The 22138-nt window shown below is 40.9% G+C and overlaps 1 protein-coding gene across 2 annotated transcripts in view; it reads right to left on the bottom strand.

Moving 5' to 3' along the window:
- Positions 1-6720: 6720 nt before the first annotated feature.
- EDNRA (endothelin receptor type A) overlaps positions 6721-22138 on the bottom strand; it is a 34992-nt gene continuing 19574 nt past the window's right edge. For both annotated transcript variants that reach the window (XM_014578935.4, XM_006133843.5), the window contains exons 4-8: positions 15889-16087; positions 12714-12866; positions 10936-11069; positions 10407-10515; positions 6721-8588 (exon numbers count right to left, since the gene is read on the bottom strand). In XM_014578935.4, coding sequence (XP_014434421.1) covers positions 8448-8588; positions 10407-10515; positions 10936-11069; positions 12714-12866; positions 15889-16087 — 736 coding nt within the window. In that variant the 3' untranslated portion in view covers positions 6721-8447. The remainder of the gene's footprint in view (positions 8589-10406; positions 10516-10935; positions 11070-12713; positions 12867-15888; positions 16088-22138) is intronic.

Below are 22138 nucleotides of genomic sequence, written 5' to 3' on the forward strand. Positions count from 1 at the left end.
ATGATTGTGGAAACTGATGGACAGCAGGGAAATATAGAGGCCAGAGGAGCATGGGATAAAGGGTGTTTGTGGGTGGAGGGGACAGAGCAGTCCCTCCCAACCCTGCATCCCCAGGACCATTCTGCAGACTCCCCCAGTTTCCCCGTGGGACGCAGGGGATAAGTGGAAAGGCAAGAAATGATTTGGACTAGATTTGTTAGTATTCTGCTGAAACAGCAGTATTGGAGAATGAACTCTATGGTCTATGTAAGAGGGGCTTGTCAGTGACCCTGCTTGCTGTAGCTGCTATTGACATGGTTCACATAGGTGGCCCCATCCTTTGCCCCATGACCTCCTTGCTTTGCAGTTCAGGAGAGGAGTCTCAAGCTGTTCAACTGGTGCTATCTGGAGGTTGTACAGAGGGGCTGACGGGCCCTAGAATTAGAAACATAGGGCTAGAAAGGACCACAAGGTAATCAGTCTAAATCTCCTACCATGATGCAAGATTTGTTGTGTCTAAATCATCAGATGGCTATCCAGCCTCCTTTTGAAAACCTCCAGGCTATGTCTACACTACAAGGTTTTTGCGAAAAAACGGCCATTTTTGCACAAAAACCGGTGGAGCGCCCACACCTTAAGTGCGTTTTTGCACAAGAAAATCGACAGGACAGAGGGCTTTTGCTGGTAGAGTTATTCTCTTCCCACGAGGAATAACTCCTTTTTGCGCTACAGCTCTTGCACAAAAAGACAGGTGTGGACATTCTGTAGGGGGTTTTGCGCAAGAAACTCCTATCGGAAAAAGCACGGGTGCTCTGATGGTTATTCTGTGAATTACAGTCAGAGCTTTCTTGTGCAAGAGTGTCCATGCAGTGTGGATGGTCTCTTGCACAAAAGCACGTCGAGGTCTGGACGCTTTTGTGCGAGAAGTTTTTGTGCAAGAACTCTTCTGCAAAAGGCTTCTTGCACAAAAATCCTGCAGTGTAGACTAAGCCCCAGTGAAGAAGCTTCTGCAATTTCCCAGGGCCATCTGTTCCATGATCCTATTATTCTTATAGTTGGGAAGGTTTTCCTGAAATTTAATCTAAATCTGCTATGCTGTAGTTCAAACCCATTACCTCTTGTATTGCTTTCTGTGGCAAGAGAGAACAACTTTTCTCCATCTTTTTATGACAGACCTTCAAGGATTTGAAAGTCACTAACATGGGCCCCTCTTTTCCAAACTAAACATACCCGCTTTCTTCAGCTATTGCTGAAAAGCTGGCTCCCCGCATGCACTGGCTCCCACCTGCCCTGCCTCGCGCTGCTACCTCTGGATCAGAGGCAGCAGCGTGAAGAGAGGGAGGCTTCCTGTAACAGTCTAGGCTCATCGGTTAAACCTACAAATGGTTAGGCTTTTGCATCCCTAGTTTCAACTTTGCTTCCTGATTTTATGTCAAGATGTATAGAATTACCATAGGACAATTCTATTTATGTAATACTTTTAGATTACTAAAGAGCAGAAAATATTTGAGAGAGAGAGAGAGAGAGAGAAAGACACTCTTATGTGGCTTGTTGAATTGTGTATTAGCAGGAATATATGCCATGCAGTATTTTCATTTGAGTAGAAGGGACAAGGAGAGTTATATTTTCAGCTCTTGATAACAATTGCTGGAGAGATATGATATGTATTTTGTTGCTGGACAGACAGTACAACATATACCAATACCATACAGTAGTTTGCAGTACAAGATGGTGAAATGAATTAAATGCAAATCTGCATTTTCAATAGTACTACAATATGCAGACTTTTCAAACTGGAGCAATTTGTTCCCAGGCCCACTTTATTCTCCTTACTTCAGTTCTAAAAGACGTGCATGTGGTAGAAGCAGCACAGGAGACAGAAGCAAAGTGAAATGCTTGTTGTGTCCTTTAACATACCATTATATATCGTACTTTTCCAGCTCAATGATTTCATGCCAGTACTTGTATAGAGCTGTGTGTTTGTATGTGCATGGGGCTCTTAGAGTATTTTGAAAGCACTAACGAAAAGCCTTTTTGAAAAAGGGAATGAAAGAGGGAGGTGTACCTTTAGGTTCCATCTAGACTGCCCCCTCTTGCGCAAGAAAATATGCAAATGAAGCAAAGCGGTGACTATTGCCATGCCTCACTTGCATACTTAATGAGCCACCATTTTGCTCAAGGGGCTTTTGTGCAAAAGGGAGCCATCTTAAGGCTCCTTTTTGCGTAAAACCCCCCTCTTGTGCAAGAGCCGTTCTGCCGCTTTTTTTTAGGAAGAACGGCTCTTGCTCAAGAGGGGGGTTTTGCGCAAAAAGGAGCCATGTAAACGGATCCTTTTTCCGCAAAAGCCCCTTCTGCAAAAATGGTGGCTCATTAAGGATGCAAATGAGGCACTGTGATATTTACTGCTTCGCCTCATTTGCATATTTTCTTGTGCAAGAGTGGGCAGTCTAGACGTAGCCTTAGACTACATCTACACTGAAGGTGCGTTCTTGAGCAAGTAAATTTACAGTAAAGCGTCGGAACAGGGCTTCTTGCGGAAGAGTTATTCCTCTCCTCACGAGGAATAAACCCTCTTGCGCAAGAGCTCTTCCACAAGAAGGCAGTATAGACAGTCAACAGGGGTTTCTTGTGCAAGAAAGCCATATGGCTAAAATGGCTATCAGAGCTTTTTTGCACAAGAGAGTGTCCACACTGCCATGGACGCGCTTGCACAAAAGCACATCTCTTCCACAAAAGCACATGGCAGTGTGGAAGCACTCTTGTAGAAAACCTTTTGCACAAGAACTCTTCCGCAAAACAATCCTTGTGCAAGAAGCCTGCAGTGTAGACGTAGCCTAAGGCATGAGTTTCCGAATCATGATTTTCCGAAAATGCTTTTAACGGAAAAGTTTTCCGTTAAAAGCATTTTCAGAAAAGTGCGTCTAGATTGGCAGAATGCTTTTCCGCAAAAGCACTTTTTGCGGAAAAGCGTCCGTGGCCAATCTAGACGTGGTTTTCCGCAAAAAAAAGCCCCAATAGCCATTTTCGCGATCGGGGCTTTTTTGCGGAAAACAGTACAGTACTGTGCTGTCTACACTGGCCCTTTTGCGCAAAAGTCTTTTGGAAAAAGACTTTTGCCCGAACGGGAGCAACATAGTATTTCCAGAAAAGCACTGACAATCTTACATGAGATTGTCAGTGCTTTTCCGGAAATTCAAGCAGCCAGTGTAGACAGCTGGCAGGTTTTTCCGGAAAAGCTGCTGATTTTCCAGAAAAATTGGCCAGTCTAGACACAGCCTAAGTGTATAAAAGTGGAAAGTGGCAACTACTATGGACAGCTTGTGAGAAGATTCATAGTATATTATGCTGAAAATCTGATCAAGTGACACTGTGGCTGTTTGTGTTTTTTGATGTCTAACCATGACCAAATCTTAGAGGTAAACAAACCTGAGCATTATGATCTTTACCTTACTTCACCGGTTGCAAGTAAAAGATGGACAGAACTGGAAAAATACAAAATTACCTGTGTTTACATCTAAATGTGTGTAAAGACCCAGAGGAATTTGGAATTTAGAAATTGTATTTTTAGACAGACCAATAACTCAAGAATAACAGTAGGTACTGTAACCTATGAGACTGCAAAAGCATGAAGCAAGAAGCAATTGATTTTGGCAGCAGTCAGATGTGCTTAGAGAAAAAGTATCTTACTGACTCTGGACGAGGTCTCAGAGGTTATTTTATTTCATCTTCCTTTAGAGAAAGTGCAGGTGACCTACATTTTAGATTTCCCCCCTTCGCCTACACTGTATTGTGTTTTATTTTATATCAGCATTATAAACGTTCCCTGATTTTTTCCTACACAGATTGGGGTGATAATTGTGGTGGTTTCTGTTTTTATAAACCTTTTATACTGCTTCATCCCCTCACATTTTGAAGATAATTGCCCTTATTGAGTCTTTGGCAGGCTGCGGAGCGTAAATTAGAGATAATTGATGATCTAAGTTTTGAATGGCAGCTTACCTTGAATGAATTAGGGCAATGTTAGCATGCAACCTGAGTGTGTTTCCTCATAAAAATGTTTGTTGTGTCTTGAGGAAATTTCAGAATATTCTAGCAGAAATCTTTGTTTGCATAATTCTAAACAGTAAAGTTTGATTTTGTATCGTGTCTTCATGAAATTGTATCCCACTATGCTAAAATGAAGACAGTCAGATGGGCAGCAAGGGAAAACAGTTTTTAGATGAGATTTGAAATGCGAGAAAGGCCATACAGCAAAGCTCTTCCAGATTGTAGGAGCTACATGTGAAGAATATCTTGAAGAAACAGAGACAAGATCATGTGAAAGAACTAGGGTTGCGAGGTGTCCGGTTTTCACCCAGACAGTCCCGTATTTGCGGGCTCCGTCTGGTAAAAAAAAACAAAACAGGAAATACCGGACTATTTCCTGTTTCCCTGGGACGGAAGCCCGGCGGGGACAATTTTCCCCTGTTGCATTGGGATGGGAGGGGCACTAGGGGGGCCTAGCTCGGGGGGGGGGGTGCATTGGGGGTTAGTGTGTAGCCCCAAACTGGAGGGAGTGGTGCAACTTTTGCTTAACAACTTTGGTCTCCCTCCCCCTTTTTTTTCCTCAACAGAATTTTTCTCTGTGTTATTTTATTTTATTTTTTTGGCGGGGGGGGGGGGGGGGGGAGAGAAGGTGCTTGGGTTTTTTTGTTAAACCATCTGGCAACCCTAGAAAAAACAGAATGGAGGCCTATGCTAGATCACTGGAGTGACAAACAGAAACAACATTAGCAAGGCAGGCAGGAATACATTTAAGTTAAAACAAGGAGGACAACACTGAAGTGGTGTTTGAAATGAAAGCAGTTCCAGTGGACTGATTAAAACAGGACCATTGAAGGTATGAGAGAAGTCTGTATATGTGGGTACAGGTGGCAATTGTGGAGGCCCCAGAGAAGGGAGCTGTGATAATAGAAGTAAGGGGAAATGAGGGCACAAATGGATTTCAAACATTGGTGTACTCTATTAATGTTGCAAAGAGAGCAAAAGATAGAGCTGCAGCCATAGAGTACGTGAGAAAAAATTGGCTCAGGGATGATGGCAAAGGAATAGGTAGCCCATTCGTCCTGGAAAAGCAGTTCTGTGTATGAGGCATGTAGGTGACAATCAAAGAGAACAGAAATGGAAATGATACGTGTAAAAAATAGTAAAATTATAAATGAGGGTAGTTGAGTGAGGAGTTAGAGGGGGTTGAGAGCTGAACGTTGTAGGACTCCATAGAAAACAGTTGTATAGTGGAGAGATGGGATCAGCATCTGGAAAAGCCAGGTAGGGTTTAGAATAGATGAAAGAAACCTTTCCATAGCTATTCAAGAGGGAGAGGTGATGGTCCAAAGTGTTAAAAAATGTGCTGAGACAAAAGGAGGAAGAGTCTTCACCAGAAGGATTAAGGCCATTAACAATGTGAAAGGAAATAATGTATGTCCCATGGCTAGAATACAACCCAGTAGGCTGCTGTGTGAAAGGCATTTAGAGAGAAATGACTGAGAGCTCCTTTTCCAAGAATTTTGCAGAGAAAGGAAAGGCTTAGAAATAAAATTAGGTGATACGGGATCAGAGGCATAAGACGGATTTTTTAGCTAGCATGGCTAAAATAGGAATACAAGTTGTACCCAGTGTTCCAAGTGGGTTTGTACAGCCCTCCTTGCCATAGCTTTATTGGAGCTAACATGAACACAAGGGCTGTGTCTACACTGCACCCCTTTTCCAGAAAAGGGATGCAGATGAGACAAGTCGGAATTGCAAATGAAGCGGGGGATTTAAATATCCCCCGCTTCATTTGTATAAATATGGCTGCCGCTTTTTTCTGGCTCGGGGCTTTGCCGGAGAAAACCGCCAGTCTAGACGGGATCTTTAGGAAAATAAACCCTTTTCTGAAAGGTCCCTTATTCCTGATTTTAAGAGGAATAAGGGACCTTTTGGAAAAGGGTTTATTTTCCGAAAGATCCCGTCTAGACTGGCGCTTTTCTCCGGCAAAGCCCCGAGCCGGAAAAAAGCGGCAGCCATATTTATACAAATGAAGCGGGGGATATTTAAATCCCCCGCTTCATTTGCAATTCCGACTTGTCTCATCTGCATCACTTTTCCGGAAGAGGGGTGAAGTGTAGACACAGCCAAGGGGCAATCACTGCAGTGTAGACATACCCTAAGGTTGTGTCTTCATTGGCATGATTTTGTGCAAAAGTGGCTGCTTTTGTGCAAAAACTTGCTGCCTGTCTACACTGGCGGGAAGTTCTTGCACAAGAACACTGACGTTCTAGTGTGTGAAATCAGGGCTTCTTGCACAAGAACTATGATGCTCCCGCTCAGGAATAAGCCCTCTTGCGCAAGAGGCCAGTGTAGACAGGAAACATGAATTTCTTGCGCAAGAAAGCCTGATGGTTGAAATGGCCATCGGAGCTTTTGTGCACAAGAGAGCGTCTACACTGGTATGAATGCTCTTGCACAGAAGGACATCCCTTGCGCAAAGGCACACACCAGTGTAGATGCTCTCTTACACAAATACTCTAATGCAAAAACTCTTGCGCTAAAGAGTATTTGCGCAAAAACTTGCCAATGTAGACATAGCCTAAATGAAGGAGTAGAGATCAAGAGAATAGAGTGTATTGGAAACCTCCATTCATGTTGAACTGTGTCACATCATAATACATTCTTTCAGTCACTGTGGCATTGATGATGTCAGAATACAAAGAAAGTCCACTATGCCAAAACTCTCAAAGCGATTTATCATTATGTGTTCCTTCTGATTACTGATACAGTTTGGGTGACAGGCTGTTTTCAAAGAAAACAGGTCTCCTTCAGTAGCATGCTTTTGAGCATTATTACAGAGCATTGTCAGATTATATTTAAGCTTTTAATATATTAGCACACATTCATATGTGTATATGTACACATGCATATATGCCATAAAGACAAAAGCACAGAAAATACATAAAGTAATTTACAGGACATTTTAATATGCACGGTGTATGTAAACATTTGAGAAATTGTGCAGTGGAAGTCACTGGAGTAATTTAATATTTTGAGTTTGTTGGCAGGCTCTCATTTTCCATTTGAAACACAACTGGATGTTAAGAACTGCATTGTGTAGCTATGGCTATTGCCTTTCAGTTTGGCAAAACAGATACTATAAATCTTAGGGAAGATTTTTGCAGCAGGCACATTATATATGATGGAGCTATATTTCATTCCTCTATTTAGTACATTTGCTGAGTAGGTAGCATTTTAACAGCCAGACAATGCTTTTCAAGCCATGTAACCAAAAAGTTGACAATAATGAAGAGAAAGTTTTATCACGTTTACATATATGCAAGCAATAATTTCTATACATTATATTGTCAACTGCATTTATATGGTTAATAACCCCAATAAAACATCAAACTCATTTTAAAAGTTTGAACTTTGTAAGCATCACACACACACACACACACACACACACACACACACACACACACACACACACACACACACTTCAGACCATATATATGCATAACTCCTATGGACTCCAACAGGAGTTTTGCCTTCACCTGCACTGTAACTTCAGGTCACAATTTGTAAGTAGTATTGCTGAAATTTAGTGACTATCTTCCGAGAATAGTTTCAGTTTATTGTGTTTCATTGATAATGCCACACACCACTTCAATTAAAAACCTAAGCAGATAAACAGGCCTAGGAGTTAAACATGACTGGCTAATTATAAATGTGATTCAAGATTCCTTTTTACAAATGTTTGCTCTTTTGCTGATATAGAAAAATATATGTGTCTATGTAAAGGGTGTTAGAATAAATAGCACATTATAATACCTTATAGCACAGACTGATGCCGAAAGTAAGTGCCAAACGTTGGTGCTATTTTTAGATGGGCTATTCCTATCTTTGAATAGTGAAATGCTAATTTTCCAGCTAATGGATTGTCTCATTTTGCAAAATTAAGTAAATAAAATACTGGTGTGGACTGACATTTCCAAATAAAAGTTTTTGAAATTCATGCTAAACATGCTTTTATACAGAATATATTCATCACTTGCTTAAATGTTTCCTTTTAAGAAAGTGGCAAAAGGACAGAGATAAACTATAACCTCACAGATTCCACATTTGACATCTTCTGAAAATCCCATGGTGACTAATTCTAATCAGCCATCAAGTAAAAAGATCTCTGGGTCAAAGACTGCAAACACTCTGCATAGTGCTGAGTCTTGCATTTTTCATAAGATGATGAATATAATTTTCATTAACACCATCAAGAAGATCCACAGATTTGCAGTTCTTTAAATTCATAGTCATGAAATCACCTCTGAAATCAGGTAGAAGGGCAAAGAACTTCTGAATGAAGTACATTTTGTGGAACACTCTGTGGATGTCCTGTTTAAACCGCTTTCATGTGACATTTTTCCTCCTGAATTCTGAAGTAGTCTCAGTGTCCTTCAGTATTAGTTTATGCTGTCCTTATGGCTGCTTCGATCTGTATTGTGGTTATTTAGTTCTTGGTTTTTCCACTGAATGCTTGTTCCATTCATTGGTACTGAAGTCGTTAGACTTTTGGATTGGTAACAGCAACAGCAGAGACATGACTGAAAGAAAAAGGGTTCCATATAACATAAATTGCAACTCTCTGTGGAACCATATTCTGCCTTCTGACATGTGTATGGGTCTCCAAGTAAAAAAGTGGGACCTGCCCATCTTTGTGCTACAGAATTAAGATCTGACCCTATTCTCCTTATTTAGGCAACATTTTCACTTTAGTGAATGGGAATTTTGCCTGAGGAAGGCATGTAAGTGGAGATCCCTTCCCACCACACTTCTCAAGTATAATGCATTGTGTGATACATTCTCCATTACAGTAGATTGTCCTTTCCTGTCCTGGAAACTAGGACAGTGATCCAAGACAAGTACTAGTACTAAGAGAGTGGTGAGGGTGGAGTTGACCTTCCTGCAACTCTTACATCATTTTCCTCTTTCCCTCCTCCTTTCCTTCCATCCTTTCTAAGAAGCACAATGGTTCAAAAGAGAGGAAGAGCAGGAGCAAACATTTTTTTTTAATGCTAGGGGCATGGTGAGGATGTTGATTCAAGCCTATGCTGCTGGACTCTGCTCAGGCTGTGAGACTCCATGACTGCTTGAAATGTGCAGGGGCACAATCTGCTCCCTCAGACTCTTCCCCCCCCCCCCCCACGGAAAACAAAGTTGGATCCCAGCAACTGGGATTCCTGACTCTTCTCCAGAGAGGAAAGGGAAGGGAGGACTGGGATTCCAGCCAGACTAGTGTCCCCTCTGGGAGGCAGCAGCAAAAAAGCTTTGCCAATAGGCAGAACTAGACTAAGTTAACTCTATTGTGTATTTGTGGGCTAGAATGTAAAATAACTGTATTGGTACTGCGGTAAGGTGATAACATGGGAGAGTATCTTGAATGTATTGTTTTTGGTATGGGAGATATGGGGTGCAGTATGGGGGCGGGGGGAGAAGCATAAATTAATTGTATGACAAGAGACAGGGCTGGCCTGTGCTAATTGTAGTGGGGCTGGCAGAGAGGCCGAATTAATTATATTAGAAGCAGCCTGGGTAGGTTAAACTCTATTTCCAGCCCCATTTCTCAAGGTGTCCAATGAGAGGTCCAGGCAAAGATCCTTTCCATAAATTCACCAGTTTCCAAGCACCCTGGGCAGGGATCAAGCCCCCTGCAATCTGTAATAGATTGCAAACCTGGTTTTATTTTATTCACATAGTGTGAAACTATCCTAAAAAAAAAAATCTCCAAATTAGTTCATGTTGTGCTGAACACAACAGAGGTGTTCCACATCAAAACCATTAGTCACGTGATTCATTGACCTGTGCCACACATTGGTAGCTTTGCTTTCCTTTCTTTACATATCTTTCTAACAATAGCTAAGGAAATGATACATATTTTGAAGGATGAGTTGGTTTCATAGCCTCCCCCAACCACTTCTTTCTATTCTGTTCTTAACTCTCCTCTCTCACTTTACTACTATTGTTCTGAATGTGTCATTAAGGAAGCACCAACAACAGCAATGTAGAGGCACAACGTGATAACTAAAGGCCAGAAGCTGATACTGGGAGAAAAATGATCAAATGAATTCCACTCCATATACAGTCACCTAGTGGGTAGACAGTACTTAAGATGTTTCACTGAATGTTTGCCTTGGTCTACTTTGTCAAAATTCTATTTTATTGGTTTAGTATCTACACTGCATGTATAGTTTCAGCTCTCATTCTGGTATGTGCTATGTGACCTGCTAATAAAATTAGATAAACTTCATATCCTTATATGCTTATCCTTAAACTTAATGATAAATATAGATATTTATCAAGTACTTTAATAGGGCATGTCTGTGGGACATCTACCTAAAAATGTCTCATTTCAGAAATCTTACCTGGAAACAGTTTTTGAACTTCTTGCTGACAAAATAGAGAGCTATAGGGTTTATACAAGAGTTCATGGTTGCCAGGTTAATGCTGATGTAATCCAGTGGCAACAAGAAACTAGGCAACAAAAAAAGAGAAAATAATTACAACTCTTCACACATTCTAAGTGCATAAGCATCACACATGGATAATTTTCTCTGATGCAAATGCCAGTTTTCTGTAATTAGAAAAGGCCAGTCTGAAATAACTAGTCAGACACTCCAGTTTGGAAAAATGAGAAGAAGGTGAATATAATGGCAATGAGCCAAATTCTGCTTTATCATTTAATCTCATTGAAATAGAAGCCCCTAAAGCTGAAGGATACAGCGGAAAGATCATAAAATGGAGGACTCAGCACATACAGTCTTCTAGTGTCTGGCTCTGACTGGTTAAATTACCAGTTCTCACAGTTGCATGCTTAATCACATTAAACCTCCAATAACATATCACCCTATCTTTTTTTCATTCTAAATGGGTTGAAGTAAGAAGTTGCAGTACCTGAGCAATTCACATCTGTTAGGGTCCCTTTCATTGTACACCATTTTCTTCAAAATTCGGCTCAAATGGAGAGGGAACCAGCAAAGGGCAAAAATTACTACCAGGCAGAAAACTGTCTTAGCAACTTCTCGACGCTAAGGAAAAAAAGCAAATAAAAAGATATTTGATATATATCAGTCACATTGCTATGTCAGGGCAGGGAAGTGACAGTCACAGAAAAGTAGTCACACTAGATAAAAACATACTCTTAAGATTTCTCTTACCTAATTCTGCAATCTTTGTTCATGCAAAACTCATGATTATTCAGGGACAACTATTACATTCATTGGGAATTTTGCATGAGCAAAGACTGCAGGCTCAGATTGTTTCACTTGACTCTTATCAATGCAGACATCATACCCAACAGGTGTGGGCTAGTGAAAGGAATTGTGTGTGGGGTTGAGAATAGAGGTGTTGCCTCTGCAGTTGCCACTAGAATATAACATGCACGGTAAGCCTCTGTTGTTACAATTTTCAGCCACATAACTTTAGTTAATCTCCAAATATGACTTAATCTTAATTATAGCTTCTTTCTTGTAATAGCAGTTATATCAGGTCTTATATTACGATAACTGATTTCTGTCCCAAGCAATTTCTGTCCCAAGCATGGCTACAGCCAAGAGCACAATTAAGTGTTAATGTGGAAGGGGAGAAAGTGTGAGAGCAAAAATGGAAAGTAACCCACATTTTTATAAACTGAGGCACAAATACACCTTGGCTAGGCTTTGGGAGTCATGAGGTGGGAGAAATTTTCTGTACCAGTATCTCCTTTGGCCCACCTGACTATGGCTCTGCACCCTTTCAAGCACAGTTGTGAAGGGTGCTCATACAGAGTCCACTTTGTATTATGAAGGGGTATACACAGTGGGACTCACTCTTATGTACAGAGATTACACAGGGGTTCAGCCTTTAGAGGATTATTCGCAGCTGGGGACAAAGAGATAGGATTGAAGGGCATGAGGTAGCACTTGCAGCTTCCTCTCAGACCATAGATGCAGAGTTTTAAAAAGGCAGCCCAGAAAAAAGCTGCAAACCAAATAAAGTAAGATCTGTGACTGACTTTGCACAATAATCAGTGTTTACATTAGACTTCCTTTGCCATTCAGGGTTGCAATGATGGGAGCATTAGTGTAAACAAGCCCTTGGTGTTTTTATCATTTATCTTAAACTATTCAGAGCAGGACAAGATAAGAGTGTGGTAAAAATGCTGATGGTGGCCTAAACCTTGTGCTCTCACTGTTTCTGCCATGAGTGCACCAAAGGGAGATTTCCCAAAAAAGTCTAGTACAGACAAAGTCAAAGTGTTTATAACCAGGATGCAATACCTCTTTCTTTAGCTCTTTTCAGGAAATATACAATATTTAGCTGTAACTAAAGCATAAAGGACCAGCAGAGCCTTACGTTTAATGGTAAAAATTCACAAAACAAAGCTTTATAGCAGGATTCTAGGGAATTTAGCCAGTACAGATTTAAGGGTAAAGAGCAAGGCTGTCAGACTTTCATAGAAAAGGAAATAAACTCTGGTTAGTCTCTTGAACATGCAGTCTCCGGTATCTGCCCATTCTATAAATTACTCTTATGTTCTGGGTTTGGTTGAATACCTCAAGGTCAAAAGTCATCTATTGCCTCATTTTCTAGTCCTGGAATTTATTTTATTAAAACATGTTTTGAAGTGTTTATAAACCAACTTTCAGACACAGCAGCGCAGTTTTCCAGACCGTGGCTTTCCTAATATTTACCTGCTTAAGATGTTCGCTGAGGGCAATTCTCAGGTTGCTGTTCCTTCTGTTTAACATTTCACAAGTCATTAATGTGTAAAAGACAGCAGTGCATGCTAGTGGCACACAGAAATAAAATCCAAACAGCCACCAGTCCTTGACATTTTTGTAAAACTGAAGATGAGAGAGAGGGGAAAAAAAGGAGGATGAATTTTTTTCTAATGCAGTGCAATAGACAACAGAAATATAAGTGAAAGAGTGGTGGTTGATAGCAGTTTTTCTGAGCCTATTAACTGCAGTGAACTTGATGCATTCTTGTACCTTCTAGAGTGTTTGTGATGGAGTGGAATTCTGACAGTTTGCACAAGATTCTTTCTGAGGCACCATCAAGGCATTTCCCAGGGAACAAGATAAATATATCTAAAAATTACTCCTGACTTACCAGATGTTAATTAGCTCCAAGTTTTAAAAGGTTAGAATTAGCAATAAACCTGTATTGTAATCTCTGTGTGACTGAACTCACCTGTTATGACTAAATGGAAAAGTTATAAGGTATTCTTTTACCAGGGATTGTGTATTATTCCCTTGATTACCATGCTATTTTTTTATATCTAATGTAGAGGAATCGTGGAGATGACCTTTAGAGACAAAACAGACATTTGGTTGTAGTATAAACATTCCATTTTCCCTGGGGATAACCTGTCTATAACTTTGTTACAATCTGTCTCAAGTCAGAAATTGCTGCTTGAGTAAGTGCTTGCTGGGTATTTATAGTCATTCATGCAAATCAGCGCTCAACACTTACCACACAACTGATTTGCCGTATTGAAACAAACTGCAGGTTGACTCCTAAATCCCAATTCCACAGCCCCCAAAATGCATATTAAACCTCTAGGATAACAAGTCTTCATAAGAGCCTTTCTCAACAAAAATAATTTACCTTGTAAGGGTCCGTAAATGTTTTTTATTCCAAAATGGGTAGGTTAAAAATGTCTTGTAAGTGTAATTACCCTCAGCTATCAGTGGATAGATTACTAGTTGGTTTGCTTACGTACTGAGTAGATAGAGGCCACTTAATATGTGCTTGTCTGGAAAATGTGAAGGTTAGGACTAGCTGCTTCCAATGGCTTCAGCTTCTGGTTAGTGTTAACCCTTTACTTGGGGTGCCTGTTATCTGACTTTCATGGTGGGAAATCAGGCTCACTAATAACCTTCTGGTATTTTCTTATTTAATTTTAAACTACTGGTAGAGATTTAGGAGCCATATTATATTTGACAGCGCATTTACAATTTTATTCCTCTGTTGGCAGCTATATTTTCAAACTGGAAGACATGCTGTATTCTATTTTCCTTTTTTAAAGAAGAGCTGTTTTAATTACCACATTGTCTATTGAAATATGCTATTTTAAAGACTTCCTGTCTATAGATTATTAGTTGGTGTGTTGGATGTGTCTCTCATACTCTTTCACCTCGCTACTTTATTCCTAATGAATCTGATCTTACTTGTAGCCTCACAGCTCCCACACCAAAATATCATGTTAATAATGGAGGATTATGTGACTCCTAACTACTGTAGAAAGAAGTCAAGAGGACTGAGATCTTATTTATGTTTGATTCTGAAGAGGAACAAAATTAAAGCTATACTGCAGATAAATTGACCTGCATTTAATGAGGCTGATTTTTCATGAACTCTACCAATAAAGCCATAGATTACATGAGAGAAGCATAAGTTATACTAAGATAAAGCTTTCACTCAGGACAGGTAGAATGAATGGAGGGACCACTGATCAGAGGCCTGACTCTGAAACCTTTATGCATATTGACTATTATACCAATATTCAGACTGAAGCCTGTGGGACTGTTAGTAAGAAGGTACTACTCAGATAAGTTTTTCAGGACTGAATCGAATAGGACCTCTCCTCTAGAATGATTTTCAGTTTTAAGTAGGGTTTTAAAGCTCAGTGCACCCAGTTTCCAATGGATTTTCCCACTAGCTGGGATATAAACATTGGTGAACTTACTCCTCCTCCTGTGGTAAAGTCCAGAGCTGAGAGGTGGTATTGTGAGGGAGGAGTAAAGGAGATAGTTGAGGAGGAAATCTCAGGGGAACAACTTTACGTTCTAGATGGGACCTCATAGGAGCACACCTAGAAAAGCTGCTCAGGACATATGATGAATCAGCACACATCCTTCATGCACTGGCCAAAGCCCCTTCCTCATCTGACTTTCTGAATTGTGTTGATTGGTTCTTTTCTCGTTGCCATCATGTGGAGGAGGGGATTGTGAGCTCTTTCCATAGCTGTATTTTCTATGGGCAGAAATTCCACCATGAGGGATGCACAGCCTGGCTTCTGGTAGCAGAAACCCAAAAGAAAGGCAAGCCTCACATTCTGAAATATTTTCGCTGCTTGGGCTGGGCAGGTGTAGATTTCCATTTGACACCATTGTTGGCAGAGAGACAAGGACTGAGGAGACAGAGGGAGAATTATTTCCCCTGCTACAGGATGTTCCTCCAGATCATTCTTGAAACATCTTGGTGTGGGAATGTAAGGAAACTTCTGTGCTATTATCCATTGTGGACTTGTTCTGTACTCAAAAGAAACACCTCACTTTCTACAGTTTCCTATCAAGGACCTCTCACAAGCACTATATGAGTGTGATAACAAAAACTTCAAATGAACAACCCCCATACAACCTGACCAACATGTAGGCTCTGTATGAAGCATTTACTTGGTGACATGTCCCAAGTAATAAAACCCACAGCAAGATGTCTGTAAATGATTAATTAAAGAATCTGAACTGCAAGAAACTTACATCAAAGTGCCAAACTGGGCTGATTTAAGAGAAATAGGCATCCTTTTGTTTGCCTTGTAACTCCACATGGAACTAGTTTTCTACAGGAAATGTGCATTTTAAACATGTTTCCTAATGCACTCAGCCTCCTGGGATTCATGTCCTAGCATGAGTCTTTCAAGTCTTTCAAAGGATAATTCTTTAAGGTCAGATTTACTTTTATTAGCTGCAGCTGAATGTGGGGATTCATGACTAAAAATTAATATATTTATGTATGATTCCCAGATTTTAGTAGATAAATACAACTTTGTTTCACTCTTCAGTTCAACATCTTGCAAGTGTCTGTATTCTAAATGGCTTATTGCAAAAGAAGGAACTTTGATTACTTTAATGTTATACACACCGTTATAAACTTGTTTGTATTGTTGAGCATGCAGGTAACAATCTGTTCATCTTTGTATTTGAAAGGTACCATGACAAAACCAATTGCTTCCGGAATAGCCAATATAAAGGAGAGAATCCAAATGGAGAAGATTTCAATAGCAGTAATCATGGGGATACCAATTCCCTGAACACGACTCCAGGAGGCAACTGCTCTGTACCTAAAATAAAGAGATAAACATGATATTTCAGCCATTGGCCTATTTTATTTTTAAAATCTATAGCTCTTGGGTTGTTTTAACATGGCAGGGATAGTTCTAGATTCTTTGAACTCCCTTGAGAGATAATCTTAGATCTATGTTACCTGTGTAATGACAGAAGATCTCACTCATCCAGGAAACCTACCCCCCATAGGCCACCAGCAACATTGCATAGCAGATCAGGAGGCTGGTGGCAAACTGATAGATGCAAATGCTTATACCTGGCATCACCATATCTGCAGGTAGTTAAATAAATGTTTTATATCCAGGGTAGGGTAGAGTTGTCCATTTTCATAGACTAAAATACTGACCAAAACAAAACCAAAAAACCTCTCAAAATCCAAGCAGGAAAATATCTGTGGTTTTGGGGTTTTTTTTACTCTGCTTAAAGGGCCATCTTTCATGTATTTTAAATGTTAAGTTACTGGGCTTTATAGAATGGGATAATTTCTATCCTGGTCTCAGAATACAAATAGCTGGGGTGAGCGTTAGTGCTATTGGCAGTATGTCAATTCAGTCTCAGTACCCACATCATTTTTCCTGTGAGAAACTGAAGCAGAGGGTAACAGAGTCTGAAAATAAATCCATGCTAAAAACTACACTTTTCCCTATAACTTAATCCATTTTTAAAAAGGTTATTTTTCAGCAACAGGCCGTGGTTCTCCAGCAGCAACAATTCACATGTACTTAGCCTTTGTAACAGGTTAGCAATGTCAAAAGCTGGACTTCAGCAAACAGTATATTGTCCCCATAATAATCTGGAGTGGCCTGGTGGGTAGATTTCTTTAATCTAAACAGTTCCATTTTTGCAAACTATTTATGCTTTGTTTGTTTGTTTTTCTTCCCAAAACAGTAATAAATAAATATAAAATAATAATTCCAGGCGGGGAAGTATGGGTTTATTATATTGTCTGTTGAAGAAGCTTTTTCTGAAGTTTGGGAAACAAAATAGGCATCCTAGAAATACAGTACTGTCCTTCTCCTTATGCCATAACTTGGGGTATACACCACTGAAACAGTAAAAATTCCATGTGTGTCATTATAGGGCTTGTGGAAGTTCCATTAATGAGATGGTGGACTGATGAATTTATCTCTTGCAGTAATAATTGGAGTTAATTGAATCGATGGATACAGGATTGGGTCCTTACTTGCTGAGGAAAACTCTGTTCTGCTGTCTAATAGAATAATAATGGAGAATACAAAAGTGGAAGATGCAAAGTGGCCAGTAGACTATTTAGACTAGAATCTCTCTCTCTCTCTCTGGTGTATATACAGGGTCAATTGTTGCTTTATACGTAAGCTCTTCAAGATATTAAAACACATTCTATTTACAATCAGATAATTTTTTTCTCTTTTTCTGAATTTGGTGTTCTTTCTATTCTTTGAAAAACAGCATTGCCTTTCTGTTGAATTCTTGGCTTTCTTACAGTGGCGTGGGAACATTTTTAATAGTGGGGGTAAGGGTGCTGAAATCCACACCCTTTAGCCGGGTCCACCCCCCCAGCTGAAGCTGGGAGCAAAGCCTTGGCATGCGGAGCTGGTAGCAGAGCCCCATGGGGCATAAGGACAACAGCAGAGCCTCTGACACATGGCCAACACTTGGGACCCTGGCACGTGGGGCCAGCAGCAAAGCCCCAAGTGCACAGGGTGACAGCTGGAACCTAGTTCCCATGCCTGTGCTTTCCTATTATGTTGTTTACCCACTTGCTTGGTCCTATATCACAATGTTTAACCCTTCATGTCCTTTTCCGAATCTCTCTGCTTCCTTTATTCAGTCTTATGGCTACGTCTAGACTGCAGGCTTATTTCAGAAGAAGCTTTTCCAGAAAATCTTCTTTTGAAAGAGTGTCCCCACAGCAAAAGGGCATAGAAAAAACAATCTGCTTTTTCAAGAGATAGCGTCCAATCAATGTGGACACTAGTTTGCATTTAAGCTGTGATTAGTATGGATGGAGTGGCCACTAGGGCACCTGTGCTTTTTCTTCGAAACCTCTTCTTCCAAAATAAAACCCTCTTCCCCAGCCACACATGCCTTTTTTCGAAAGAGCTTTTTCAGAAAAAGGCTTCTTCCTCATACAAAGAGGTTTACCACTGTCAGAAAAACCCCTGCGTTATTTCAACTTTCTGCCGAAAGAACGCAATTGCAGTGTGGACGTAAGTGTAATTTTTCGGGAAAAACTGCAGTGTAGACATACCCTAAGGGTACGTCTAGACTACATGCCTCTGGCGACAGAGGCATGTAGATTAGGCTACCGGACATAGTAAAATTAAGTGACGGTTTAAATAATCACCGCTTCATTTAAATTTACATGGCTGCCGCGCTGAGCCGACAAACAGCTGATCAGCTGTTTGTCGGCTCAGCGTGATAGTCTGGACGCTCCCCTGCCGACATCAAAGGTATTTGTTGACCACCCAGGTAAACCTCATCCCAGGAGGCATACCTGGGTGGTCGACAAATACTTTTGATGTCGGCAGGGGAGCGTCCAGACTATCGCACTGAGCCGACAAACAGCTGATCAGCTGTTTGTCGGCTCAGCGCGGCAGCCATGTAAATTTAAATGAAGCGACGATTATTTAAATCATTGCTTCGTTTTACTATGTCCGGTAGCCTAATCTACATGCCTCTGTCGCCAGAGGCATGTAGTCTAGACGTACCCTAACCTGTTTAGGCTCCGCGTTCCCCATGCTGCATGGGGAGCGCACAGGCGAAATGGTTGCTTACACTACTTGCTCCCCCGCGGCGGCCCGGCTAAGCGGCGCAGAAGTCAGCCGAGCGCCACTGCGGGAGGCGAAGGGGGGGCGGGGCAGTGACATTCACGGCCAGGGGATGCGGCTTGGAGCTGCTGTCACTCTGCACGTCACCGCCCTGCCTCCCTTCACCTCCCGTTGTGGTGCTTGACTGACTTCTGCGCCGCTCAGCCAGGCCACCGCGGGGAAGCCCAAATGGCAGCTTGCTCCGCTTGCTCCCCCGCAGCGGCCCGGCTGTGTGGCGCAGAAGTCAGCCAAGAGCCACGGCAAGAGGCGAAGGGGGGCGGGGCGGTGACGTACGTGGCCAGGCCCCACCCCTAGCCATGTATACTCGGCTGACTTCTGCGCTGCTCAGTTGGGCCACCACGGGGAAGCAAGTGGCACAAGCGGCCGTTTGGGCCCCGTGCTCCACACGCAGCACAGGGGCTGGCCCCATGTCCCTGGCTGGGGCTGCAGTCCCAGGGGCTCGCCCTGTTGCCTCTGGTCCTGTTGTGCCAGCCCTGCTACCACCAGGGCTGTGCTCTCCACACCAGCCCAGCCCCAGAACCTGGCCAGTTGGGGCTCTCTGGTTGTGCAATATCCATGGTCCTGCCAGACCACGGATGTTGCTGGACCAGATAGTCCCAGATTTCAGAGGGTCAACCTGGATTCCAGTGTCGGTCTCACTAATACTAAATATAGAGGTAAAATCACCTACCTCATTACTCTACTCCTCTGTTTATATAGATGGTAATAAACATTATGTAATCATCACAACAAGTGTAGTTAAATCCTGTAGTTAAATACTATAAGTACTACCACCCCCATGTTACAGAAGGGGAAGCTAAGCAGAAAAGATAAGTGATTTGACCAAGGGCAAAGAAGGAGTTAGTCAGAATCAGACTTTGAATACAAATATTCCCTTGCTCTCAATCCTGTGCTTACTCCACCAGATCACACTGGTTCTCCTGCTATTGATCTCTTCTTTGTGGAAAGAGACCACCATGGCTTCTCACTAGAAGAGCCAGCTCAGCTGCAGCCAGCTGGGTGATGGTTGGAAGGATCTTTATGGCAATCATTCAGTCCTGTGGTTTATTGGCATAACCTTGCCCCTCTGCATAGAGCCTGAAAACTGGGCTACTAGATCAAAACAAGTAACCTGGAGTTAGTGTTCCACACACTACAGTATGCAGTAAAGGCTAAAAAAGACCTTCTGCATAGAGGAAAAAATCCTTAATTTCACTCTTTATCTTCAGATCATTGTTTGGGACAAGGCAAGAGTAAAAGCACAGTGGGGACAACCGCCCTGAGTGACCTAAATTTTGGTAATATAGGTAGTACTGTAGACATAGCTTTAGTTACAGTCAGACTCAAGCTGTAGTCATCACCATGAATCAGAGTTTAAAAAGGCCTGACAGGGATTTGCAAGAAATGTGTGTTCCCTTTTGAAGGACAAACATGTGGCACTGTCTGCCAGCCTCTAAAAGCCCTCTCCACATGTGAGCAGCATTGTTCCCCCTGGGCATAAACAGTTAAACTTTAGTACACCACTTATGCTGGCCCGTTTCTGTTTAGACATGGGTAATGGGTAGGTTTACATAATAGACAAAGCTAGGAAAAATTCTTGTAAAAATTAAAACTTTTCAGGGTTAACATCCCTGAAGGTGATTAGAAGTGCAATAGTGACCAAAGATGTGGAACATGGGCTCTTTTCTCATTAAGTTCTGCCATTTGAAATCATGGAGGCATGTGTAATTGACACCAACTGTGGGGCTGGAGGCATAAAACAAAGCTGTTTTATAAATGGCCATGTATAACTTTTCCTGATATTTGATTACGTATTGCTCTGGAGAAGCAGTTCTAAAAGCAGCGACACTTTGTCTTTACCTCCCTTTCAGAGAGAATTTTGCTGGAGTTTGAATCAATGTTCAGGCTTCTTCTCCAGTAAGATCTCAGATTTATTTTGTATTTTAAAAAGGCTTTTAATATGACAAAGGAGGTCCAAGGGTTTTTTTTAGCTTGTTACTTTTAAAAATAAATACAGTTTTTGTTTTGGTAATTTACAGTGCTAATTGCTCATATTTTACTGGAATACATCCATTTAGCGTGCTATGTGGTTTCAACAATTCCAGAGTTCTTTCTGCTGCTAACCCTGGTTTGGAAGTTCATAACAAACAACCTCTTGATTTGTTTTTACATATACATTTATTTTGGATGACAAAAGATGTCCAATAATCTCTGATAACAATATACTAATAGCTGTCATTAATACTGTTATTATACCGCAATCCACGCTTTTGTGCTTTGCATATGATCATTAATTAATTTGGCAATAATAAATGAAGCCTTTTCTTATGTAAGTCATGCTTATTTTAATTATTCCCTGCTTTATCAAGTCCTAGTTGAAAATATTGATAACTTTGATTCATAATTTGACCACATATATAAGAAATGACATTATGTTAATGTAACAATGCCAGGCTTAAAGCAGCACCTCAAAAAATAATGTTGGTTTCGTTTTGCAACATGGAACACAAGATGCACAATAAAAAATTACATAATCCACAATTGACATAGTAGTATCTGTCTTTGAAAGGGAGCTTAACATAGTGCTTTAATTCCTATTTCTTTAATTGAACACCAAAACTGGGGGAAAAAATCCTATAAAACTCCATCCAAATACTCGATCTGAGCACTGGAAAAATAATTTTATCTCCCAAATGATGTGGGAATGATACTTGCTTCAGAGTAAAACTTTTTGAAGTCGAAATGTGAGATCGTGAGAGAGTGCTCCAAGGAACAGCTCCTATATCAACACCATATGTGGAATGTATAGTTTATGGGCCAAATTCTGAGTACTGTGTTCCCATTAGGCCCTATGCTACTCTCACTAATACTGCTGTAAATTGTGAGTAACTCCACTGCAGTCAGTTATCACTGATACGATATTTTACAAACATTAACTAATTAATCACTCCAAGAACCCTATTCTTTTTCATTGAAATATAAGAATCTATGTTAGCGTGTTGTTAATTCTCAACATTAGCATTCCTCACCAGGGTATCAATATGCTCATTTTATATCCTTTGCCAAGGGCACATTATGTGGGGGGCAAACAAACATATAGGTGAGATTCAAAAGTAAAACTGGATTAACCCCAGTGATATAAGGAATTGACCCAGAAAGGCTAAGCCCAAATTTTCAAATGAGGGTGTCTAAAGTTAAGTACTTAAAAGTGACCACTAACTTCAACTTCTTTAAAAATCAGACCCCATTTACCTAAGT

This window comes from Pelodiscus sinensis, chromosome 4, assembly GCF_052426305.1.
Source record: "Pelodiscus sinensis isolate ZL-2025 chromosome 4, ASM5242630v1, whole genome shotgun sequence".
In the NCBI taxonomy this organism is placed as follows: Eukaryota; Metazoa; Chordata; order Testudines; family Trionychidae; genus Pelodiscus; species Pelodiscus sinensis.